Source organism: Herpailurus yagouaroundi, unplaced genomic scaffold (assembly GCF_014898765.1).
Source record: "Herpailurus yagouaroundi ecotype Mexico unplaced genomic scaffold, PumYag 100, whole genome shotgun sequence".
NCBI lineage: Eukaryota > Metazoa > Chordata > Mammalia > Carnivora > Felidae > Herpailurus > Herpailurus yagouaroundi.
Window position 1 is genome coordinate 36,208,595 of NW_024412391.1, and position 27,349 is coordinate 36,235,943.

General features: G+C 39.5%; 2 protein-coding genes across 5 annotated transcripts in view; one reads left to right on the top strand and one right to left on the bottom strand.

Moving 5' to 3' along the window:
• The window catches only part of ANLN (anillin, actin binding protein), a 47,895-nt gene extending 27,068 nt beyond the window's left edge, over window positions 1-20,827 (bottom strand). For 2 of the 4 annotated variants that reach the window (XM_040472244.1, XM_040472242.1), the window contains exons 1-7: window positions 20,591-20,824; window positions 13,767-13,920; window positions 11,730-12,044; window positions 7,185-7,570; window positions 5,342-5,570; window positions 2,425-2,615; window positions 2,040-2,147 (exon numbers count right to left, since the gene is read on the bottom strand). In XM_040472244.1, the coding sequence (XP_040328178.1) occupies window positions 2,040-2,147; window positions 2,425-2,615; window positions 5,342-5,570; window positions 7,185-7,570; window positions 11,730-12,044; window positions 13,767-13,920; window positions 20,591-20,608 (1,401 nt within the window). In that variant the 5' untranslated portion in view covers window positions 20,609-20,824. Of the gene's footprint in view, window positions 1-2,039; window positions 2,148-2,424; window positions 2,616-5,341; window positions 5,571-7,184; window positions 7,571-11,729; window positions 12,045-13,766; window positions 13,921-20,590 lie in introns of all 4 variants that reach the window. The other 2 variants (XM_040472243.1, XM_040472245.1) reach the window with 2 other exon arrangements.
• MATCAP2 (microtubule associated tyrosine carboxypeptidase 2) overlaps window positions 20,560-27,349 on the top strand; it is a 76,012-nt gene continuing 69,222 nt past the window's right edge. The window contains exon 1 of the mRNA XM_040472251.1: window positions 20,560-20,674. Within this exon, the coding sequence (XP_040328185.1) occupies window positions 20,561-20,674 (114 nt within the window). The 5' untranslated portion in view covers window position 20,560. The remainder of the gene's footprint in view (window positions 20,675-27,349) is intronic.

Sequence of the window (27,349 nt, forward strand, 5' to 3'; positions counted from 1 at the left end):
GACCCTGATGGCATGAGGGACAGCCCCTCTCCAGTCTCTAACACTAATTCCAAGCTCTCAGTAATCCTCTCCTCCTGCCCCTGCTCCTCTAGGCTCACGCCCCCTGGTTACACTGCACTCACCATCCCACCTCTCCAGTCCAACACCTGCCATCACCTGGGTGATCTCAGTAGCCTCTTACAAAAAAAAAAATTGTAAGCAGCAAGAGATAACTCTTTTACAAAAGTCCGAATGAAAAGGAGGCAAAGAAAGGGGGGGTAAACAGGGGTCAGGAGAGTAGTTTTGGTTTTAAGATAACAGATAACAGCTTGCTATATGCGGATGGGAAGCATTAGCACATTCCTTCCTTCCTTCAAGGACAAATTTATTGAGCCCCTACTGTGATCCAAGCACTAAAAACAAAGATAAAGATGGATAAGGTCCTTGTGGACAGTGGTGGAAAGCAAAGGTAGAACAATTACAGGAAGATAAGTATTCCAGTCGAGGTAAATACAGGATGACATGGTGAAAAAAAAGAGGGGCCACTTAGGAAAAGGGCCAAGCAAAGATTTCCAGAGGGGACTAGAGTTTGACCTATTCCTAATGAAGTAGGAGCTCACCACAGAGATACTCTGTGTGGACAGAACAGCAAGGCAAAGGCCAAGAGATCTGAAAACGTGGATACATTTGAGAAACTGCAAATAGTCTACATGACAGGACTGAAGCACACATGTGGAGGAGCAGTGAGGAGCCAGATTCTGAATGATTCTGGATGTCAAGCCAAGCACTTGAGACATTTTCTGATGATAGCTATGGAAAACTTTCCAGGATTTTAAGGAAGTGAATACACAAATATCTGCTTTATAAGACTATTTCCCTGGCAGCAGTGGGCAAGGTGGACAGGAAAACAGCCAGACTAGAAGCAGGGTTCTCAATACAAAGTTCTGGAAGTGATTAAGGTAACGGCGAGGACAGGCAGCTTGTGACATATTTGAAAACATCCAATGATGTGTACGTGTTTGTGTGTGTGTGTGTGTGTGTGTGTGTGTGTGTGTGTGTGTGTGTGCATGCTAGGGGAAGATATAGTAATAAGAGGAGGTGGGAAGACACAGTAATAAAAGGAAGGAGCCAAGGAAGAACTCCCATACTGTTTTAGCTGATGAGGTATAGAACAAAGACCTAGGTGAAAACAGAGACTCCATGGAGAATATACTTCTGCGAAGCAGAGAGAAATCCACTAGCTAGCCAGGACAGGAGTTCAGGAGAGAGGTGAACACAGCATAGCTAAGCACCTTAGCATTTGTGTGCTTGGCTGAAGCTAAACATGAGGACAGAGAAGAGAAGCCCCAGGGCAAATGAGGAGAAAACAGGGTTAGGTCAGAACCCTGGGAAACATGATTTGTTAATCAAGAGAACTAGTAAAACAAAATCAATTAAATAGATCTTTGTCAAAGTATACTGGTTAAATGTATAGTTCTATTTCTACTGGTACCCACTTTAAATATAATTCTATTATTTTTAGCTGAAAAGTATATCCTAATACAGTATTTTGTACAAGTAGGCATGTAAATGAAGCAGAAAATAATTTACACGAAGGGACTTGGTTGAAGGCTGATTAATGAAATTTGACAGTAGGTAATATAGGAATAAACAGAAATTTGGGACATAATTGGTGACTGAAAAGGATTATGGATAGTCTGAAAGTGTGGTATGTGGGGAGGGTATACAATCAGTACTAAAATAAGTAGATTCTGAGAAACACTTTAGAACCAGCATGTAAGTAGAATATTAAAAGAAATGTGAAATAAATTGAATGATGAGAAGTTTTAAAATTTGATTTTAGGTAGGTCATCAGTGAATACGTTAAGAGTTCCACTGAATGGGAAAACATCACAAGAGAAAAGCAGAGTTGGAATGCATGCTGAAGGAGTTTATTGAGTGGAAAGTGGCACAGTAAATTGGGACGGGATAAAGAAGTGTTTTACAACCAAACAGAACCAAGTTAGATCCCAGCACTGCTTTGGTGCCAGGTTCACTTTCATATTTCTTGTTTACACCACCTGTTTGGTTTCTAGTTGTTTGCTTCTCGAGCTTTCGCCTTTTTCTGCACTCCATAAATTGCCTTTGTCAAATCGGCCACGAAGACATGCTAGTTCTTTCTCACGTTCCTAAAACAATCAAAAGCTCTATTTGATACGAGAGCAATAGTATGTTTAAGAATAATATACAAACATTACTAAACTTTGCTTGTCTTCAGTTTTAAGGGTAAAAATTCACAATATTCATGGAATACAAGACAAAGTATTTCTAACTTGAAATAAGTGATACAAAGAATCACGATGCTATTTATCTCAGTCAAAAGACTGGTATCAGAATTCATAATTGGATTTCTAGGTCCTATGTCGAGACCACATGATGAATAGTGTTAAAAGCAGTAAGCCAGACCTGCTTGAGCTGTTGTGCCAAATGAGTAGTAGATGAAGATGTGTTTTGCTTGAATAATCTTTCTTGGATGGCCCTTGTATTTGGAGTGATAATGGGGGTTCTTTGGGGTGTGCTCCGAGCAGGACTTTGTTTGCTGTGTTCTTGACAACGCTCTCCAAAGCGCTCCAGGAAAGGCTTAATTCCTGCTCCTCCTACAGAAAACACACACATTTTGGAGGCCATTTAGAAGAAATAACAATTATCATGTCTATTGAAAAAGTTCTAAAATCCAGTAATGGCTCTAAAATGCTTTCATTCTATTTAGAATACTCATTGGGAAAGTAAACAGTAGGAAAATAGCTTTAAAAAAGAAATTTACCATACTATTCTATTTAATTCAAAGTCCTAAAATTTATAAGATTTGTTCCTTAAAAAAGAAAGAAGAATTTAAAAAATTTTAAAAGATAGAGTGATGGGGCGCTCTGGTAGATTGGGTGGCTCAGTGGGTTGAGCGTACTCTCTCTCTAAAAAAAAAGGGGGGGGTAGGTAGAATAAGAGCAGTGGGAGTTAGAAAACCTTTCAACTACATAATCAGAACTGGAAATACTCCTAAAGGATTGGAGATTCACAGTGTGTTTATTAATAGCACTCCCTGACCACCAAGTGCCCGAGCCATGATCACCCAACTACTTATATTTCTATAGCCCAATGTATTTCATCTTGCTTTTAGCAAGTCTAATATACTAAAATCCAGGGATTAAATCCTTCTCTCCCAAAAGAAAAATTAGAGATCATTCACTTTATCAAGGGATGTCTTCAATCTATAAAGTCTTAAACCAGTATTCCTTTGAAATAATATGAAGTACATTTAAAGTAGAACAAATGAGGGGCGCCTGGGTGGCTCAGTCGGTTGAGCGTCTGACTTCAGCTCAGGTCATGATCTCATGGTCCGTGAGTTCGAGCCCCACATGGGTCTCTATGCTGACAGACCTGACCCTGGAGCCTGCTTCGGATTCTATGTCTCCCTCTCTGTTGGCCCCTCCCCCGCTTGTGCTCTGTCTCTCTCTCTCTCAAAAATAAATGTTAAAAAAAAAATTTAAAGTAGAACAAATGGGGGGTGCCTGGGTGGCTCAGTTGGTTGAGCATCTGACTTTGGCTCAAGGTTCATGAGTTCAAGCCCCACATGGGGCTCTCTGCTATCAGCAGGCCCTCTGCTGTCAGCATAACCCACTTTGGATCCTCTGTCCCACTTCTCTCTGCCCCTTCCCCACTTAATCTCTCTCTCTTTCTCTCTCTCTCTCCCCCCCACTCTCAAAATAAATAAATAAACTTTAAAAAAGAAAAGTAGAACAAATGGGATATATACCACCCCCATCATGAAGATGATAGGGTTGTACTATATGAAAAGAGGCTTATCTCTATCAGAAATCAGCATTTTCCTACAAAAGGCCAGATAGTAAATATTTTGGGCTTTGCAGGCCCATTTGGCCACTGTCATAACTACTCGACTCTGCACTGAAGCATGAAAGCAGCCACAAACAACATGTAAATAAATGGGCATGGCTATGTTCCAATAAAACTTTATTTGCAAAAACAGGTAAAGGGCACAATTTGACCCAAGACTCCACATGTCACTTCACACCATTATCTCTAACTAAAATCCACTAAGAATAGGTGTGCCTGGGTGGCTTAAGCATCTGACTTCGGCTCGGGTCATGATCTCGTGGCTCGTGAGTTTGAGCCCTGAGTCAGGCTCTGTGCTGACAGCTCAGAGCCTGAAGCCTGCTTCAGATTCTGTGTCTCCCTCTCTCTCTGCCCTCCCCTGCTCATGCGCGTGTGCATGCGCTCTCTTTCTCATTCTCTCTGTCAAAACAAATAAACATTAAAAAAAACCACTTTAAACAAAATCCACTAAGAAGACAAAGAAACATGTAAATTAAATATCTCTGAGGCCTGATAATAAATTCTGGGCATACCCAATAGCCAAGAATAATAATAATAATAATAATAATAATAAAAAGGCTTCTTATCTATGCCATAAGTCTTCAGAAAATTGGGGATAACTAGTTCTATTCCATGTGGGGATTTTGCTATTGCTTCAAATTCTCATTTCAGCTCCTCTGGAAACTGACTACTGCTTTCCTAGCCCATAACTAATGGATTCCCACTGTTATCTCTCTCTACTTCTCTTTTATAATGAACTACTGTTTCCGAGACATTGTATTTTTAAGAAGTTAAAATTTTGAACTGAAAGTCTTTCCAAAAGCAATTCTAATGAAAAAGAATATTGTTCAAAGTAAAGTATATCTCTATATATTTGAACCACGCTTTTTAGTCCTGGGTTTCTCAACCAACAGCATGTGGGGGTATGCCAGAAGGTTTAAGCCCCCACAAGATAAATACGGATTTCTAGGAACATCAATTTACTATAGGGAATTTCGAACTTTCACATGTATATACTCACATACAATATAACCACATACAAATATAATTAGGAGTGGAGTCATTTGTATACAACTCATTTTCCTTTGCTATCAGGGGTGCCTTCATATTTAAGTTTGGAAAGCATTGCTCTGCACACTTGGTTTTAAGAACGTTTCTCCATTATGCCCTTAAAATGTGATTTCCAGTTCTATACGCTTTGTCTCCATCAAAAAGTATGGAAGAAAGAAACTACACGGTCATTCTAGAAAAAAACCATGTTTAAGTTGTTAAAATGTAACAAGTTACATACTTTGACCAGTAACTGGACAAGTCTACACTAATGAATATTCATTCAATGAGTTAGAGCTGGATTTGAAGAAGTTCCATTTTATACATTCAGACACTTGCCATGGCAAACCACAAACATACAATTCATGACTGGACACCTAAAACGCTGAGAACAGACATTCTGAAAACAGTCAGCAGTAACTAGATTTTTAAAAAGATACATAACCTGGTGTTGCAGATTTGTCTTTAGATTGAGACTGCCGACATACTTCTCTATTTAATTCTTCTTTGGGCCCAACTGTCTGGGACACGGTTGACTTCCCAGTTGGTTTCGGTACCTCTGTTTTCAGGAGACTAACAGGAGTTTTCTGAAGTAGCTCAGGATTTTGTACCTCACAATTTTTAACATCAGCAAGGGATACAGTAGAAGATTTCACTGGGGAAGAAGCAGCTTTCTGAAACATGATAACACTTAGGGTAAATAACAATATTCATAATATCTAAAGGTAGACTTAAAACAAGTTAAATTTTATTTGCTTAGTAGCCTTTAAGTAAACTTATGAAAAACAATTTTTCCCCCTAATAGATCAAACCATTTTGAAAGGCTTGACAAAAAATCAACTTAGAAAATGCTTACTATTTGGGGTGCCTGGATGGCTCAGCCAGTTAAATGACTCTTGATTTCAGCTCAGGTCATGATCTCACAGTTCGTGAGTTCGAGCCCCAAGTCAGTCTCCGTGCTAACAGTGCAGAGCCTGCTTGGGATTCTCTCTCCCTCTCTCTCTGCCTCTGCCCTTCTTATGCTCTTTCTCTCAAAACATGTAAAAAGAACTTAAAAAAGGAGAAAATGGTACTCTTTAAATTATAATATATAATTTAGTCTGCATAATATATTGAGGAGTAATTTCATGTAAGGGATAGGGTCACTCCCTATTTTAAAAACCAATTTCTTTTATATTATCTCACTAGCACCTTTATAAATGTTAAGCATATTAGAGTACATTGCATATTTTTGGTATTTTAATTAAGTCAGTATTAATTTAACAAAATCATATGTATTTGATGGCTAACTATAACATATTAAGTGCTTTATGCGAAGCACTTTGCTGTGGGTTTTATACACATTGTCTCATTTAATCTTCCCAATAACCCTTTCTTTCCCATTTTACAGATGGGAAAATAAGGTTTTACAAGATTAATGTCTAAAGCCACATTTTCAATTACGTGGCAGAGCTTGGGTTGAATGCAACTCTATCAAATTCCCAAACCTGGCTCTACATTTAAAACAATGCACAGAGGGCGCCTGGGTGGCGCAGTCGGTTAAGCGTCCGACTTCAGCCAGGTCACGATCTCGCGGTCCGTGAGTTCGAGCCCCGCGACGGGCTCTGGGCTGATGGCTCAGAGCCTGGAGCCTGTTTCCGATTCTGTGTCTCCCTCTCTCTCTGCCCGTCCCCCGTTCATGCTCTGTCTCTCTCTGTCCCAAAAATAAATAAACGTTGAAAAAAAAAATTAAAAAAAAAAATAAATAAAACAATGCACAGAAACATACTACTCTTTTGCTTTTCTGTTTTTTAAGATTGTTTTTGAAAGCTGTTGATGTAATTCATGTGCAAGGGAAAACTTTCAAACATTTCAAAAGAACATATGGTAAAATTATCATACCCACCCTTGACAATCTTGTTCAGCAAATGCCTTCGGAAGGCAACTTTAGCTACTAGTTTATTAAATGTCCCTTCAGAGAAATTTGATATCTTATATTTATACACATACATAAAGCATTCTGCAGAGAAAATAATTATCAGTTGCTCTCCCTGATGACTAAGAAGAGGCTCCATCATTCCATTATTATTATATACCTTGGAATTGTATGAACTTAGTGTAATTTAGTTGTCAATTACTAATTTATTTGGTATAGGCTACCAAATTTAGGATTTTTACTTTCTACACCCCCAATTTCTAAAAATACATACAAACACCATGTATATAAGATACATACCTACACACACATACACATTATCACTCATAACCAAAAAGAAAAGGTTTTCCAAGACTGATACTGCATGACTTACCACAGAGCTGGAAACTGTAGCATCATTCAAAGATGCACCCACGGCACTCGAGGACGGAGCTTTATTCAAAGAGGCCTCACCATCCCTTTGGGAACAGCATGCAGCTTCCTGCTTGACACTGCTGCTATTGATCCTAGCAGATGCTCCACTTGCAGAGGAAAATTTGGATAAACAAGTGGTACCAGGCTGTTCTTGTGCACTGTTTTGCTTTGCAGATGAGTAATTTACATCATCTTCCCACGAGCAAATAGTTGCGGCAAGGTTGGCCAGACGGCCCCTTCTACCAACTGGAGTTGCCGAGGCATCTGCAGGGGGTGGTTTGGGAGGCGAGGCAGCCCTTCCCTCTGATGGCATTGGTGACATGAGTGAGCTTTCGGGTATCTCATCTGAAAATGTTTTCAGAAAAAGAGTAAGACCCATGTTCAAGAGTGATGCATATGTATAATCCCAGGATCGCTCCACTCAGAATTTTAAGAAGAGGTTCGTAGAGGGGTGCTTGGGTGGCTCAGTCAGTTAAGCATCTAACTTCGGCCCAGATCATGATCTCACTGTTGGTGAGTTTGAGCCCCGCATCAGGCTCTCTGCTGTCAGCACAGAGCCGGCTTCAGATCCTCTGTCCCCCTGCCCCCTGCCCCGTGTCCCTCCCCCATTTGCTTTCTCTCTCTCAAAAACAAATTTTAAAAAGTTTTAAAAAAATAGTTAGTAGGTTTCAGAACTAATAAAAAGCTCTCGTATGCATGAAACTACAAGCTGCTTAAATTTGACAATACCTTATCAAGTCAGAGGATGCTTAATCCAAATTAAAACAAAAAGAAACCCACAAACTTCTTATACCTATTTTTTTCAATTTTTAATGGATCATGAATGCCCGAAGGTACTGTACATTTAGGTTATATTTTTAGAATTAAATCATTTTGTTACACTACTGCACAATTTAAGCTTACAGATGCCACAGGTACTTTTTGTTTTAAAAATGGAGTAAACCAGTGCTGTACAATCGAACTTCCTGCAATGATGGAGACGTTCCATATCCCTGCTATCTAGTAGAGTAATCAACCACTAGCCAGCCACATGTGGCTAGTGAGCACTTGAAATGTAGCTAGGGCAACTCAGAAACCTCATTTCATTTCATTGTAATTAATTTAAATCTTAAAAGCTACCTATGGCTATTGTCTCCAGAATTGGATAGCACAGGGCTAGACAGCAGTGTTTTTCCACAGTTACTTCATTTGGAGATAGATCTCACGTTAGTAATGGATAGCTGACGAAGCCCTGTACGCATTCCTCCTCTGTACAAACCCTTTTTGTCTCTGCACATAATTATGCTCAAGTCGGTCTCATCTTAAAGCTAAACACAAACACCCTCTCAGTAACATATACCCCTCTGCAGCTGCCCCTCTTGCCATGCAAATATTCTCTCACCACTCAGCTCCCTTCAACCTGCCTCTGCCTACACTGCAGCCCGCAAGTTGCGTTTGCTGTTGTCACTAGATGCCAGTGCACACTCTGTAGGCCTTGTGTTTCTGCTGGTGACATCATGCTCTGCTAGTTCTGTCCTTGTGCCAGATCTTCCATGGTGTCCTTGCAACTACCGACCACTTCCATTCGGCTACCACCCAAGCACCTCAAATAACATATCTGATGTTGAGACTGCCCCAAACATGTTCCTCCTCATCATGACCTCTTCCTCCTTCTCCCTTCACCTCCTCCACCATCCAGGTATCAAGTTCCAGAGATTGTCTCCTAAATCTTATAGATCTGGCCTCTCCCCTTCACTTCCACAGGCCTTCATCCCACACGTGGACTATAACACGAGCCTTCTAACTGATCCTCCTGCTCCAGTCTCTGCCCTATTCAGTCCCTCCTCACTTCTGATGCCAGAGTGATCTCTCTATGACATTTGCCCACTTAAACTCTTCCAGTACACCACCATCACCTCCTGGTTAAATTCCACATGCTCTGGACCCCTGCTGCTTTCTTCAAACTGATGTCTTGTTTTTCTGCCCACAAAATACCTACTCTTTATGCACACGGTCTGTTTATGGTAACTCTGCTTTTTAGGCATTCTGTTGCTTCTGCCTAGGATACCTCCTCCACTGTCTGAAGCCAGTGGTCCCTCGGAGTCCAGGTTGATTGCCTCTGCCTCCTCCAGAAAGTCTTCCCGGAACCCCACCGCCCTTGCAAGACCCCTTTGCATACCTCTGTTGCTTTCCTGAGAATAAGCCCTGTCCTCTATGCAGATGACGGTTTTATTATCATGTTTTAGGAATGAGCTTACTGGAACTCTAGCTCTACTAACTGTTCTCGATCAGAAAAGAAGCTTCAGATAAGTTCTATTTTAGTATAGTTCCTCATTTAATTGGCTGCTACCCACATCCTGGATAACATTCACTAAATCATTCATCGCAAGTGCTTTATTCTCAAGTGTCAGTGCTTAGAATCAGACAGGCTATGCCTTAATGAGATTTATTTTCAAAGCTGAGGTAGGCCTGTGTTAACATTTGCTTTCAAAATGTTCAAAATCACTGCTGCAATGCTTTCTGCTCTAGAATGTTGAGGGTCTTATCTGTTCTAAGCGTGGATTCTGTCACAGCCCTCTCTCCACTATCCATAAATACCTCCTACAAAACAGAAATGGAACATCCTTGTGTTTAGGAACATGTACCAGTTAGCCTCCTTGGGCACTGTAAAGCATGGTGAGCCCTGCCCACTACTAAGATAAATAGGCATAACAGACAATATGGAACATCTGTACTCTGTTACATGCCCCAAAATACCAAGTAGGTCAGGGCATCTGGGTGGCTCAGTTGGTTAAGCAGCTGACTTCAGTTCAGGTCATGGTTGCGTGCTTCGTGACTTTGAGCCCCATGTCAGGCTCTGTGCTGACAGCTCAGAGCCTGGAGCCTGCTTTGCATTCTGTGTCTCTCCCTCTCTCTGCTCCACCCCTTCTCCCCACACCCCAAAATAAATAAACATTAAAAAAAAAAAAGCTAAAAGTCATCAGGTAAGTTATAGCAGGCAAGAGTTGAGTGCTAGAGTCAAACTACTGAGCTTGGAATTTTAGCTTCTAATTCTAGGCAGGCCTCTTGCTCTCTCCAAACCCAGTTTCCTCTTCGATACCATGAACATAAAACTGGGATGTATGTCATTAGATTTCTATAGGAATTAAATGCTATATTAGAACAAATAATGTTTAGAATGCCTAGCACTTTACACAGTATTTGCTCTTGAAATTACCATCACTGCCAAAAAGAATAACTTTAAATGCTCTACTGTCCAATACTTATCAAAATTTCAGACAAAAAGAATTAATATTTACGAAAGACTGCCTAAATCTGTGTAATGCATCCATTTCTTCAAGTCACTTGGTCTCAATTCTGTCTACGCATCAGAGTAACATACAGAGCTTAAAAAAAAAAAAAGACAAAAGCACACCCCAGGGCTCCACCACACTCCTGAGATTCTAATCCAACAGTCCAAATGTTTCCGTTACACAGATCCAGGCCGAAAGCCAAAGCTAGAGGAACATTTCCTTGGGTAAGGCCCAGTTGCCAGTGAGCTGTCCACCTGTACTGTGCTGGCTCTCTTTGCAACTGTGCTTACTGAACTGAGCTTGGAGCCAGGCCGCCTGCCTACCTTGAAAAACCTTACACATTTACTACCTTCTGCAGAGTCATCTTTCAGGACCCAGGAAAGAAAGTTCTCTTGGGTCTTAGTTCCGGCCATGGTTCTGCTTTCATCTTGTAAACAAACACCAGTCACGTAACTGATGGTGTTTCACCTGTTTGCATGGGCTGCTAGTAAGTTCAGAACTCTGGCAAGTGAGATGGATCTTAAAGCCTGTATTTAATAAAATAATTTTACCCTTCCCTTCTTTGTTTTTCCTTCCCTTCACCCTGGAATTTCCTTATTTTTCTTATTTTGTAATATAGTTGTTTTTGTAAGTCATTTCAAGGCTTTTTTTTTTGTAAGAAGATAGGAGACAAAATTGATCATAGAACACATAATCCTGCTTCATGTCGGCTAATTTGATGTGACACTCTCCATCTGAGTATGAGATGGGTCACTTCACTGGGTTCCAGCACCTTAGCATAACATGCTTTATAGGTGCTCAGTAAGTGTGTAAGTGTTCTCTCCCCTCTATTAAATAGTACTGCATACTTTAGCCACTCAAATTTATTTAATTAGTTAATCTATCAAATGAGATTTCTTGCATATAGAGCTGAAGATCAGCAAGGCTAATAATGCCAAGGTAAGTTTGTTCTCTATTGTTTTTTATTGAAAATATAAGATGATTCTGTCATAAGACCACACTTTTGTGAGCTGGTCTAAGAACCTCATCAGCACCCACTTCAATGAGAACACAACCAACTTATAAATATGCTATTGATATACAAACCATTTGTAGGCAACGGATACTCAGGAGATAGATAAAACAGAAGCGTTTATCTTTCGTGTGTTAACCAATAAATCAGATTTTCAACCTACCAAGTTGAGTCTTCTTGAAACAGATTTGAAGGACCATGCCATCCCTCTAATTCATACCTGTCATGTCATTATTATCCCAATGGCGCCGCTGCTCCGCCAGTCTTTGCATTCGTGTTTTCACTGAGGAGCCTGCCCTCGCTTCCAGTCTTGAGTTAAGCCCTGTCCTCACGCCCGGCAGCTGTGCCGGGACAGCCTCGGGATCACTGACAAGAGCTGGCGTCTGTGGCTGTGCCCGAGGAGGCAGAGGACTTGGAGGACAGGCTTTTGCAGAAGCTGACTCTACTGGCTTTTCATTTTCCAAGTTAGAAACTTCTACTTCAGCGTTGTCAGAACAGCGTTTTTTTGATGGTGATGGTTTTGTACAAGATTTCTCTAGATTAAAAAGCACACCCCCCCCAAAAAAAACATTCAGAAGTCCGCCATTTCTCATAGCCTAAAAAACTTGCAGTAGGTACATGACAAATTATTTTAAAAACATCATGTTTCTCTAGACTCTTTAAATGATTTTCCTTGCAACAAGAAATATGTAAAATTCTACTTTTAGTGACTTAGAAATCTGATATGAAAGATTTCTTTTTCAGCAAATATATAATTTCTAGTTTAAAACACCTGAATGAAAAGATATTCAAATAATATTCTCCAGACATATGCCTGATACTTTATGTAGTCTTAAGACGCTAGGAAATAAAAAGTGCATACACATATAATAAACAAATGTTTTGAATGATTTCAAAGATCACACAGCCCAATTACCTCATTTTCAGATAAGGAAAACCAAACGCAGAGCAATTATGTTACCTGCCTAAAGCAACACAGCTAAGGGTAGAAACAGGCTTTCTGTTTTTAAAACAATCTTTCGTGAACCATACCATATACATGCAATATATATATATCATACACGCAATATATATATACAATAAATACCATGTATGTCTGACATATAGGTCACATATGTGTAATATATATACCATGCATGTGTAACAAATCACGTGTGTAATATGTATACCATATATATGTCATATATATGGTATTCCTTCCTTCAAAATGTATAAACATATGAAAATAAATTCCTATTCTATGGTTAGCTTACAAAGTAACTGTGAGCCTGCTCCATGCCCCCATCTCTTGTAATATTGATTTTGCCTTCTGTAATGCTCTTTTTCTATTTGTATTTTTAAATTTATACTAAGGAAAATTATTATCTCCAGACTATTCCACACTCTAGGAAAACACTAAAGCAGCCAGCTTACTGATGCAGGCTGGGGATGCCAGTATTTAGGAAAGAATAAGTTAAATTTCTAGGTGAGTTTAGGTTTGTTTATTTGTGTGTATTTATTTGTTTTTGTTTAATTCACTGGTTCTTAAATTAACAACCTATACATCGAGCCTAGCTCTAGAGAGCTGGTTCAACTGACAGAGGATGAGAATACTCACTAAATATCAAACATCTGTGAGCAGATAAGCCTTTCGCTGCCCTACTCATGCCAGAGACACTATCTGAACTGGGTGGTCAGCTATTCTGGCATCGTTGGGGTGGATAAAGTCCATGCCACCACTGGGGTGGCGCAGTCGGTTAAGCGTCCGACTTCAGCCAGGTCACGATCTCGCGGTCCGTGAGTTCGAGCCCCGCGTCGGGCTCTGGGCTGATGGCTCAGAGCCTGGAGCCTGTTTCCGATTCTGTGTCTCCCTCTCTCTCTGCCCCTCCCCTGTTCATGCTCTGTCTCTCTCTGTCCCAAAAATAAAAAAATAAACGTTGAAAAAAAAATTTTTTAAAAAGTCCATGCCACCACTGTGTAATTAAGTGTTCCCCTGCTCCTTTACTTTTCTTCCCTTGGGGGTTTTAAATAACCTTAGGTTGAGGAAAATAAAGTTCAACCAATTAATTTGAAGTATTTATTAGATACTCTGCTCTGGCCTGGTAGTTCTAGGCCTAATATAACAGACCTAAAATAGAACAGAAGGCTGATCTTTCCCCAGAGGCTATTATATATTTGTCTCCCAAAGACCTTGGTTTTTCTACATGCACTATAAAATGTTTGGGGCTGATCTCCTTTAAAAGATGCAAATTTTACTTTTCCCCACAAAGTCTTTTACCTTCACTACCAGGTAGAGGCTGTTGGTTACTTGCTTCAGAAAGTGGCTCTCTGGTTCTCTTAGCATGCATGGCAGACCTTGCTGCTGCTGTGGGCCTCTCAGCCATCTTTCTCTGAAGATTCTCTCGCCTGGCACGGGTTCGTTCAAGCAGTTTCTACATATATAATATATCAGCATTAAAACACAAGTTTAGTCAAAAGTTCACAAAACTTGAGGCACCTTCTAAAATCACTAATTGCCATGCAGGATAACAGTTAAATACATTTCAAAAATGGGATCCTAAGTAAATAAGTTAAAATTCACCAAAGAAGCACCCCAATGTCAAAATCATTACATGGATGCCTGGGTGGCTCGGTCAGATAAGTGTCCAACTCCTGATTTCAGCTCAGGTCACGATCTCATGGTTCATGAGTTTGAGCCCCACGTCAAGCTCCGCATTGACATTGCAGGGCCTCCTTGCGATTCTCTCTCTCTCTCCCTCTCTCTCTGCCCCTCCCCTGCCTGCTCTCTCTCTCCCTCTCTCGAAAATAAACACTAATTTTTTTTTTAACTATTACAGGTGTAATATGAATAAAATGTGTAAAGTTGGTTTATGAGATTTAAAATAACCAGAAATTTTTTCTGCTTTTCATCAAAAGGTAGAATCTATTTCCACACCCTCAAACTGGGCTGGCCTTATGATTTACTTTGACCAACAGAATGTGGCAGAAGTGATACGGCATGACTTCCAACCACAGGCCCCAGAGGTCTTGTGGTTTCTCTTTGCACTCTCTTGGAACGGTGCCATGAGGTGTAGAGACACCTGCACAAGCCTGCTAGAGACACCTGGCCCAGCTGAGAGCTGGCATCAACCACCGGACCGATGAATAAGGCCATGTTAGAGCATCCAGTCCCAGCTAATTTGCCAGATCACTGCAGACTCCTGTATGACCTCTGGGGACACCACCAGAAGCACAGCCTAGCTGAGCCCAACACAAATTGCTGAGCCACTGAATCAGGAACTAACGTGGTGGTTGTTTTAAGCACTTTGGTAGGGAGAATAACAGTCCCCAAAGATGTTCATTTCCTAATTCCCTGAACCTGTGAATGTATTACTTTACTTTACAAAAGGGGCTTGGCGGATGTGATGAAGAATCTTGAGATGAAAAGATTATCCTGCATTATTTAGGTGGGCCTAATGTAATCACAATTGTCCTTCTGAGAGAAAAGTCAGGAAGGTCAGAGAAGATGTGACAACAGAAGCAGAGCTTGGAGTGATGTGATTGGTGGCTCTGGAGATAGAGGAAGGGGCTACAAGCCAAAAAATGCAGGTGGCCTCTAGAAGTTAGAAAAGGTAAGGAAACAGATTCTCCTCTAGAGCCTCCAGAAGGAACACAATCCTGCCAACACCTTGATCTTAACCCTGTAAAATCCATCAGCCTTATGATCTTCAGAAGATAATAACTATAGGTGATTTTAAGCCACTAAGAGTATGATAATTTGTTACAGCAACAAAGCTAATACAGCCACTAAGATTTGGTATAATGGTAAACAGCAAGAGATAATGGACATATTTAGTTCTTTGAAAACCTGACATCTCCTAAGATGATAGAAAAAAAAAAAAAGCCAAGCTAAAAAAATCCCACATTTTATTTAATTGAATATCAATACATAATAAAATAATCTTGAGTTGATATCTTAACCATTCCATAAAATCAGGATTACTCTTTTCTTACCCTGAATCAATTAATGCTTCTATTTGAAACAGTGTAGTTGAACAAACACAAGATCCTATAAAACAATTCTTTCTCTTTCAAAAGTATACAACTAAAGGAGATATGAGAATTATTGGCTGGAGTTTATACACTGCCCTGCACACACAGATACAGTAGTTAGCACAGACTAAGGAATTATACTCCCATTTGACCTTTTCAATTGCTTAATTAAAAATAGAATAATTATTCTTTAAAATTCCTCTGAGTGAGGTGCCTGGGTGGCTCAGTTGCTTAAGTGCCGAGCTTTGGCTCAGGTCATGATCTCAGTTAGTGAGTTTGAACCCCGTGTTGGTCTCTGTGCTGACAGCTCAGAGCCTGGAGCCTGCTTCAGATTCTGTATTTCCCTGTCTCTCTACCCCACTCATGTTCTCTCTCTCTCTCTCTCTCTCTCTCTCTCTCAAAAATAAATAAACATTAAAAAAGATTAAAATTCCTCTGAATGTGCAAAAGACATGGAGCTAAATTTAGAGGAAGGCACAACTCTCCACTTTTCTTAGGAATGATTTCTCATTCAAAGAGTGACACTAAACCTAAATGCTGTATCACTGAAAGTAATTTATGAACCAAATGCCTTCCAAAACACAAGACATTTACCCTTTATTTTTTATTTTTTTTTTAATTTTTTTTTCAACGTTTTTTTATTTATTTTTGGGACAGAGAGAGACAGAGCATGAACGGGGGAGGGGCAGAGAGAGAGGGAGACACAGAATCTGAAACAGGCTCCAGGCTCCGAGCCATCAGCCCAGAGCCTGACGCGGGGCTCGAACTCACAGACTGCGAGATCGTGACCTGGCTGAAGTCAGACGCTTAACCGACTGCGCCACTCAGGCGCCCCGTTTACCCTTTAAATAAAAGTCTTCAACAAACTCAAAAGCAGTATTGTTACACCAATTCATATATATATATATATATATATATATATATATATATATATTTATATATATATATATATATTTTATATATATATATATTTTTTCCCCCATAATAAAATATATCACTACCCAGATAAAAAAAACTAGCCTAATTTTCTTCGTTCATGTACATGTTCACATTCCATTCCCGTCAGTTAGAATACTTGTGAGTCAGTATGTTTTCAGTTACTATGAGCAAGAGGTTGGTCACAAAAGAATGCAGCTCTGCCATTCAAACATATACAAGTACTCTATTGTCTACATTAGATTCAAAGATTTCAAAATCTATTAAAATAGGTAAGCAGAAGTTCCCTAATCTATAAAATAAAGGCCAAAGATTAATTTAAAAGAAATGTATCTAAGGGACAAAAACTCAACAGCTCAATAAATCTAAGTCCCTATAATAATGCATCAGGAATCCAAGGGTTCTTTATTTATAAAGTATATTCCTTCAAATATCACACCTCCTGCTTTAAATAATAAAGGCATTAAAAAAAACTGCAATAACTAACGAAACCAGGAAATAAGACATTCCATGTGGATGAATCTAAAATAACTGAAGCTTACAGTCCTTAAGCAATTTCTGCCACACATACACCTCAAATCGTTAGACAAAAATCTTTTTAGGAGGTATTGCTTATTTCCCTGCCTTCTTAAACAAGAGGCTCAATATAAACTAACTCATTATTTTCAATATGCTCTAGCAGCATCCTTTCCGAGGTCAATACAGAGATTTTCATTTAATTCTGAAAAATAAGAGAAATTCCATTCAGACTAGTAACAGCATGTTCATTTATTTATTGCACAAGGGAAGATGTTTTACAGAGTATTTTAACTGTAGCTTTTCTCTTTTAAGGGTCCTACACAGAAAGCTCTGACTCAGCACGGCCAGCCATGGGGTTCCCTATGACGGTCTTAGGGAATGGCCATCCCCCATGAGATCTTCAAACTAAGAGGCTAATGCTAATGTTATGAGCATTAAGTTTATGGTTTTACATTCACCTAATGGCAAGCACAACAGCACCAATATTTATGTAAGTACTTTCAGTGTCTGCACACAAAATCTCATTTCATTTTCAAAATTTTGCTTGGCAGGTTCTGTTTTTACTACTGTTTTCACAGATGAAGGAACCCAGGCACAGGTTAAAAAACAAGCCATAAGTCTCATAGCTAAGTGGTAAGGCAGGATTCAAACCCAGACTCCAGAGTTTGAGCTCTTAACCACTTGGCTATAAACTGTCTTTTGATTAAACCCAATGACTCTTTTTTAAGAACTTATTGTCAGGAGCACTAACTTCATATCAACATAACTTTTTAAATGTTATTAGCTGATCATAATAATAAACAATAAACATCTGCCTTAACTGCTTGTTCATCCATGAACCAAGATGGCTTCTTTATTTCTGGTTCTTCCAGGAAGAATATAGAAAGACATTGCCCTGTGGACCCTGCCTAGATCCTGATTCAAACAAACTGCAAAACCATGACACTTAAGGAAATCTGAATATTGACAGAATATTTGATGATATTAAGGAATTGTTGATTTTTTAGATATGATAATGGCACTATGATTTTTTTAAGTCCTTAGTGTTTAATGATATATATATATATGTATATGTGTATATACACACACACACACACACATATGTGTGTGTGTGTGTGTGTGTGTGTGTATGAAATTATATAATCTCTAGAATTTGCTTCCAAATAATTCAGTGGGAGGGATTAGAGGGGAGTACAGTGAAACAATACGGTCGTGTGTTGCTGGGTGATGAATCCATGAAGAATCATTACACTTGAGTAATTTGAAATTTTCTACAAGAAAGGAAAGAATATGGCTAAAACGTTCTAATAGTTACTGTTGTACATAGTTATTTGTTTGTAAAATAATTTGCACTGAATGGCTCTCTTTATTATTTCAGCAGAATGTTATTGGATGTGCTTGATGTTAGGGAAACCTCCCTCTGAATAGGAAAGAACAGGCCTGCATTCATGAAGCTCACATTCTGGCAGGAAATATATTCAACAGGTAAGAACAGTGCAGGGAAAGCACTGCAAAAGGTGATCTGCCCCCTGAAGAAGGGAAATCCAAGTCCGAGCTGGAGGTTACATCAGTTTGCCAGGTGGAAGAGACAGGGAGAGGAAGAGTGTGCCAAACAGCACTGGTGACAGCAGGGAGAAGCAATGCACAACAGCCTTGTTTTAGAAAAGAAACTTTAGGATGGTTGTGGCTTTCTCAACCAGAGTTATCAAGAGAATTAGCCCTAATGCCCTGACATGAATGTAATGAATTAACATTTCTCCTATGCTTATAGGATGGCATGGTGATGAGTCACCTTTGGGAAAATTAACAAAATAGCCTCTCAAATCATTTTCTGTGTTCTGTGGTTCTGATAAAGAACTCTGGTTGAGAAAGTCATTTTAACTTAGTTTCAGTCCTTTTCAGACAAAGAACTGCACCAGTTCACTTCCCTGTGCAAGAATGTTATGAATGCTATAATTAAGCACCTAGTCCCTGAAACCATTTCAAATAGTTCCCTCGTTACCAATTAAGGAAAACAGTCAAAGCTGTTTATTCCAACTGCAACTGATCTGACTTTTCATAATATAAACCATACATATTTCTGAGCACACTCTAAAACAAAAGGTTTGTTTCAAATAAAAGTTTCTTTCAACTGAAATTTGCACTAGCTTAAGAATGGCATTGTTAAGTAAAATGAAGTGCAATTTTCAGCCAACTTTCAAAATGCTTTGTTCCTGTCAGTTACTTAGGAGACTAACAGGAATATTCAAGACACATAAGGCTAATTTTTTAAGGAAGACTATTCTAGATTACTAACAAAATAATCTATCCTTTTTAACTTCAAAGTATGAGAAAAATACATGCTGCATGATCAGCCTTATTTTTTCAGGCTAATACAAAAATGTGTTCTGGGTTTTCTGTCAGATCTTTAAGTAAGTTTAACAAATTAATGTGTTTTCCCTAGATGATTGAGAATTTGAAACAAAAATACTGTTATGTTTGAATACAAGTAAACTGTAATTGTTGAAACTTTATCTTAAGATTTATGGAACTGTAAATATAGGTTCCCCCCAAAAAAGTATTTCTACTCTCCATAGCATTTAAGTTTTGAATGTAGTGTAGAGACATCTTTAGGCCCACTCCGCAGCAACTCAAAAAAATAGCAGTTTGAAACTTGCACAACCTAAAGGAACAGGAACTGTCCTGTAAGAAAAGGGTGTGGACGAGTGGTCTACACTAAACTGCTGAGTGTGTCCATGTACATTCTTAACAAGATTGACCAAAGCTAGAGAAATAATTGACACATGATGTAATTAATCCATATTCAATTTCCAAAGGACAAAAGAGAAGTTAAAAACTGTCACTGTAATGTTATGCTCCAAAAACACACACAGAGTTTTATTTCTTTACTCTGGTTTTTTACATTGTCGGCTATTAATTTTGTTTGTATATATTCGGCCAGCACTTTTTCCTTTCCATCCAAGTGTCAATCTCGGGGATTAAATTTCTTCCCTACTTAGCTGAGCAATCAAATCTGAAGAATGTATTCACTCTATAGGAACGGATGCAATGGTTTCAGTATTGGCTTATTTAACAATTTGCCGTCATTTCATTAACAGGATCTTTTACATGCATAACACCTCTGCGGGCGACCTGAACCCCGCAAATCACATTCCATTTGCAGGCGGCGACTGCACACAGCACTGAGTCATTCAGGCACCCGACTCCACCCTACACCTTATCCTCGCTTTCCCTTCCAGCAGGACCAGTTCCGCCCAGGCCCCAACCTCACTCTCGGAAGGGACGGGGCTCCATTTCCCAGGGCGTTACAACAATCGGGGCTGGCAGAGGGCTCTTCGGTAACGCCTAAAAGGACAGACTCAAAACGTCCCTCCCTGAGCTTCACTGCCGGACAGCAATAAGTAAACCGCGGACGAACAGCAGCCGCAGAGTAGGCGACGTGCGCCCTCCAGCCCCTTCTCTCCCACCGTTCTCCCAGCCGCGTCCCGCACACACACGCTGCGCACGCGCGCGCACGCGCCCTCGGCCCGGTGGGCCCAGAGGTCGGCAGAAGGTGGGAAGGGTGGGTAGGGGCTGAGAGCGGGGATGGCAGGCTGCGCCCGCAAATTTTCTCACCTCGGTAAACGGGTCCATCGCCCCGGAGTTCGCGTGTTGATTGCGAGACGACGGAAACGGTGGTTCAAATTCAGTAAAAGAAAAGTGAGTCCCGATTCAGTGTGTCACTTGAAGAGAACCAGAAGGCCGGGGCGGGGAGAACTCTCCCAAACTACTCTCCTCTATCCCTCAGCCTCCAGTGTCAGATTCGGCCTCCTGCGGCCGTTCAAATTTGAATTTCAGCGCCCGTACAGCGCGCCTGCGCGCGGGGCGGAGAGGACACGCCTCGGCCCGCCCCGGCTCTCCGTCACGTGGCTTTGACGGGCGCGGAGGTTCCCATGGGTGGCTGGCTTTTTCTCAGTCACACCCCAGCCCTGGAGGCTGGGATGCGGCAGGAGGTGCGGCTCCGCTCCAGCCGTCCTCCGGCCGTCCTCCAGCCGCCTCGGGACCGAAGCCCCACCCCCAACGCTCGCACAAGCCATCCTGTTTAAGCTGATCTCTTGGAACCCGTGGTACTTGGACTTTCTTGCCTTCCTTCCTTCTTTAATATAGGATTAAGAGGCCTTGTGTTTGAAATCCCACTGCCCTTTTGGCCTTCTGTAGCTTGCTTTCCGCTCGCTTTCACGTCACCCTGATGGAGACTGCAAGCTTGCCCTCATGAGGGCCCTAGTGGGTCCTCGAACACTTGGGGCTAATGATCAGTGACCCACCCACCTGGGGCCCTGAAGACCTTTCTTATTGGGAAAATAACATTAACAGACCGTGTGTGAGAAGTTCATACACAGAACTCCTGTCTGCCTTCCTATTTGTTATATTAGAACAGGCATGATCTCGAAGAGGGGCAGAGGGAGACAGAAATCTTGAGGATCCATACTCAATGGAGAGCCAGACATAGGCGCTGGACCTTAAGACCCTGGGATCTGACCTGAGCAGAAATCAAGAGTCAGATGCTCAATCTCAATTGTCTGAACCACTCAGTAGCTTCCTATTTTAAATTCCATCTAAATTTATACAGTGTTAGAGCTGGAAGGATTGAGAAGGCATCCACCTTAATCCTTTTACAGCCAAGAGAAAGGAGACCCTGAGACAAGTAACTCTTGTCCAGGAGAAATGAAAATCCCATTCTCAGCCCATGGTACCCTTTCCACCAGGAGATCAAACTGTGTCTCAACAATTAATCTTTACAGATTACTCAGAATTGTAAAATACGTTATATAATTACTGTATCAGATTCCTTTCTTATTTAGCAAGTCTGCTCAAGGGCTTGTGAAGACAACAGTTCTCGACTTGTTCAGCTGAAAAGCAACACCATGTAGATTACAGAGTCATTTACAGAGTGACTGCCTAAAGGCTGAACAAACCAAAACCATTCCTTCCAAGTTAGATGTTTTAGTATATTTAATAACACTTCCATCTTAGCATTCAGTAGACATTACAAACAGTATTTCGCTAATAATCTCTCTGAATTTTGATGCTATAGGTTGGAGTAAAAAGAATTCTGAGTGTAGAGTAGGAAGAAATTGCTTGGGGTCTTGGCTCCTATAGGACCATGTGATCTTAGGCAAATCATTTAACCCAATATTCTTTTAAACCTTTTTGGGAAGTAATGGGCCTTTTAAAAATACAAGTAAAACTGACCCTCTACCTAGAAAAATGACCATTTAATCATAAAGTATTTGACATAGAATTTCGTGAACATCACAAAGCCCAACCAGGGGCTCAAACCCATGAACCATGAGATCATGACCTGAGCTAAAATCCTGCACTTAATCGACTTAGCCACCCAGGTGCCCTTCCAAGTTAGTAACTTCTGCTTTAGCCTCTCTGGATTTTGATTTACTCATCTGTAAAACAGGAATAATCAACTGCGCTGCCTTCCTCAGAGTTGTCAGGAAGATCAGATGAAAAATTGAGAGTTCCAAAAGTATTCTGTAATAAGGCACCACCCAAGTGTTTAGTGTATCAAATTATTAATATTTAACTCCAAATATGCTACTTATGCTCCAAAGTAAAAATGTTTGAATTTTTCTCACTGCTTGACAGGAAAGGGGTGTGTGTGTGTGTGTGTGTGTGTGTGTGTGTGTGTGTGTGTGTGTGTGTTGGAGAGGAGGGAGAAGAGTGTGTGGTTTAAACAACATTGGAAAAGAAGGCATTAGAAATTTACATAGTCTTTGTGCCTTCCAGCCTTGGCTTCTGTGAGGCTTAGATTCTTTATAACCAGATTCTAGTCAAGACTAAAAAAGATGCATAAAGCACATAGTGCAATTTAACTACTCCAAATATTAGTTTATCTTTCTTCATGTCTTTTAATCTTTACACTGATGACGATTGATGATGACAGCAACCACCACAATAGTTACAACTTGTTAAACACCTACCAGCTACCAGAAGCTGTGCTAGATACTCAAGTCTACTCTTCCTAGAGTACAGCGACTGTTACCTAACATGTCACCTTTTTTCCATTCTTACCCCCTGGTAGTTCATTCTTCAGTTTATAAGCTAGAATTACTTTTCTTCTTTTAAAACTTGTGTTATAAAATATTTCCAGTTTACAAAAAAGTAATGAATAAAACAGATGACTATGTACCCACTACCTAGCTTAAAGAAATATATAATCCTATACTTGAAGTCTCCTGTGTGTCCCTTCTTAATTCCATTCACGTTCCGCTCCCCAGGGACAAAACTATCCTGATTTTAATGTTTTTCATTCCCATGAAATGTATGTACTTTTATTATATCTACATATATATCCATAACAATATATTGTTTTACATAAATTTTTTAACTATATCTTTCTGCAATTGTTTATTTTTCTGCTCAGTATCCTTTTTATGAGATTCATGTCAGTAATAGCTGTACTTCATTGATTTTCACAGCTGTATTATATTGTATGAATATACTTGCAATTTGTGTATCCATTATCCTGTTAATGGATGTTTAGCTCATTTCAAATATTTCATCCCAAAGATTCTGTGATGCCATAAATATTTTTTAATGTTGTATTTTTATTTATTTTTGAGAGAGAGAGAGCTGGGGAAGGTCAGAGAGAGAGGGAGACAGAGAATCTCAGCGCAGAGCCCAATGCAGGGCTTGATCTCATGAACCATGAGATCATGACCTGAGCTGAAATCAAGAGTCAGACACTTAACTGACTGAACCACCCATGCACCACAATGCCATAAATTTTTTATGTCTCCTTATATACACATGCAAAATTTTATCTAGAGTAATATACCTAGGAATTAGAGGATCATTTCGATAAATGTTTCAATATTATTGCCAGATATTAAAAATAAATTACTGTTCAAAATTATTGTCACAATTTTTAACTTCAGTCGGCAGTGCATGAGCATGCCTACTACTGCAGGGCCTCCCTAACTGTCAGATACTTTTTAGATTTTGCCATTCTAGTCTGTATTCACTTTTCTTATCACTCCTGATCTTGACCATTATTTCATGTGTTTCTTGGCTTTTCAGTTTTCCTTTTCTGTGAATTTCAACTCTATGTCCTTTGCCATGCAGCTATTTGATTTTTTCTTGTTGATTCATAGGTCCCCCACCTTGGGTAAAGAGATTATTTTTTTAATCTAATAATTTATTTATTTTTTATAATTTACATCCAAGTTAGTTAGCATATGGTACAACAATGATTTCAGGAGTAGATTCCTTGATGCCCCTTACCCATTTAGCCCATCACCCCTCCCACAACCCCTCCAGCAACCCTGTGTTTGTTCTCTATATTTGAGTCTCTTATGTTTTGTCTCCCTCCTTGTTTTTATATTATTTTTGCTTCCCTTCCCTTGTGCTCATCTGTTTTGTATCTTAAAGTCCTCATATGAGTGAAGTCATATGATATTTGTCTTTCTCTGACTAATTTCGCTTAGAATAATACCCTCTGGTTCCATCCACGTAGTTGCAAATGGAAAGATTTCATTCTTTTTGACTGCTGAGTAATACTCCATGTGTATATATACAACATCTTCTTTATCCATCCATCCATCAATGGACATTTGGGCTCTTTCCATACTTTGGCTATTGTTGATAGTGCTGCTATAAACATTGGGGTGCATGTGCGCCTTCAAAACAGCACACCTGTATCCCTTGGATAAAAACGTAGTAGTGCAATTGCTGGGTCATAGGGTAGTTCTATTTTTAATTTTTTGAGGAACCTCCATACTGTTTTCCAGAGTGGCTGAACCAGTTTGCGTTCCCACCAGCAGTGCAAAAGAGATCCTCTTTCTCCACATCCTCGCGAACATCTGTTGTTGCCTTGATTCATAGGCTTTTTGTTGTTTGTTTAGTATTTTCTGGAAAAATAACTCTTTTTGGCTTGTTAATATCTTTTCCTCACTTATGGCTCATCTTTGCACTTTAGGATATCTTGGATGTACATAAATGTTTAATATTAATGTAATTAGATATATATTTTCATTTGGGCTTATGCTTTTTGGTCTCAAGAAATCATTCCCTACTCTGTGGTTATAAAGATGTTCTCCCATATTTTCTTCTAAAAAGTATTGTTTTCATCATTTTGCCTTTAAATTATCTAGATTGATTTTTTTTTTAATGTGGATAACCAAAAGTCTTAGGCCATTCTTAATTATTTGCCCGTTCTTTCCCCACTGACCTATAATGCCACTCTTGTAATATATCAGCTTTTTATGGAGATGTAGGTCTATTTTGGAGCACTTTATTCTCTTCTACTAGTTTGGCTATTTCTCTCCCAATATCAAACTGTCTTAATTGTAAGTGTTGATATCTGGTAGATAAGTTAAAAATTAACTTGGCCTGGCTAAGTGATTTGGCTAATTTGGCCCCTTGTTATTACATATACATTTTATGATCAGATTGTCAAGCTCCACAAAGAGAAAAAAAAAGTCCTCTTGAGGGGCACCTGGGTGGCTTAGTCGGTTAAGCATCCGACTTCGGCTCAGGTCATGATCTTGCAGTTTGTAAGTTCGAGCCTCACATCAAGTTCTATGCTGACAACTTGGAGCCTGGAGCCTGCTTCAGATTCTGTGCCTCCCTCTCTCTCTCTGTACCACACCCCGCCTCTCAAAAATACATTAAAGAAAAACAATTTAAAAAAGATCCTCTTGAGATTTTTATTGGAATTGTACTGAATTTATCACATATTTTGGAGAGAATTGACATCTTTGTGTTATTGAGCCTTTCTATTTGTGAACATGGTAGATCTTCATTAATTTAGGCCTACTTTAATATTCTCCAAAAATGTTTATAATGTGCTTCCATACAAAAATTTAAACTGATTGATTTATTCCTTTGTATTGTTGTCGTTGCTACTTTCACATATAATATCTTTTTAATTATTTTTTTTTAATTTTTTTTTCAACGTTTATTTATTTTTGGGACAGGGAGAGACAGAGCATGAACGGGGGAGGGGCAGAGAGAGAGGGAGACACAGAATCGGAAACAGGCTCCAGGCTCTGAGCCATCAGCCTAGAGCCTGATGCGGGGCTCGAACTCACGGACCGCAAGATCGTGACCTGGCTGAAGTCGGACGCTTAACCGACTGCGCCACCCAGGCGCCCCTCTTTTTAACTATTTTTAAACTACTACTGGTATGTAGGAACATAAAAGATTATTGCAAATTTACTCAACTATCTTATTAGTTTTAGTAATTTATTTGTAAAGGGATTTTTTAATGTAAATTATGCATTGTTAATTCCTTATGCAGAGCTAGTTTGCAATAATAGAATAATATCCAAATTCTTTATCATATCTACTAGGCCCTAAATAATCTGGACTCTGCTTGCCCTTCCTAATATCCACAAATATCACAATACTCTCCCTTTTTTTCACTAGGCTCTAACCTCATAGTTCTTTTCTGTGGGGAAAAAAAAAAAGACCAAATTCCTTTCTTTTTCAAGAACTTTCTACGTCCTAGAAACTCCTCCTCTAGATCTACCCATATCTGGCTCCTGGCTCCTCATTAATTAAATGAGTGTGAGCTGGAAAGTACTACCTCCTCAAAGATTTCCCTGATTTGGTGGCCACACCCTTCCTCTCTGCCTCACCCCAGTCACTTTCCATCCTATTACTCTGATTTATTTTCTCCATTGCATTTACCACTTTTGTGGAATTATTTTTGTTATGTATTTATGTTTATTATCTGCCTCTCCTACTAGAGGGTAAGCTATGGAGTGTCAGGGACATGTCTTGTTTATAGCACCTTCTGGGAATATGAGTTCAGTAGATATTAAATGATTGAGTAGAAAATAACTATTATTCCTACTTTAGATATAGGGAAACTGAGATACAAAGTGGTCAGACCATCACCTAATAATTTGAACTAGATCTGCCTGACTTCAAATGCTAGTTGTTTATACTTTTGACATTTCAGTTTATGTATTTATTTTGGTCACTAAAGACACAATAATGATTTAAATGTGCCCTTGAGCTGTGTCTAAAGTCCTGAAAAATAGTAACCATGGTTTTCTCTTGGAATTTCTTTCTTTAAATAAAAAAATTCATTTTAACTATTAAGTTAAAGAAGTAAAGAAAAGAAATGCATGCTGTAATCACATGATTATTAGTAGTTAGACTATACAGTTTGGCCTAAATTATGTAAATATTTTAAAAATCATCAGAAGTGTCTTCCCTGTGAAAACTGCAACCTCTCAAGTTAGTTAGGTAAAGATCACGGCTTATTACATTTATGTAAGAATAGAATCAGGGCATTGTAGATTAAAGGTAATACAAGTAAATGAGTATTTGCTCCTTCTAAGATCCTTTTCAACAAAAATATTATGTGTGTCA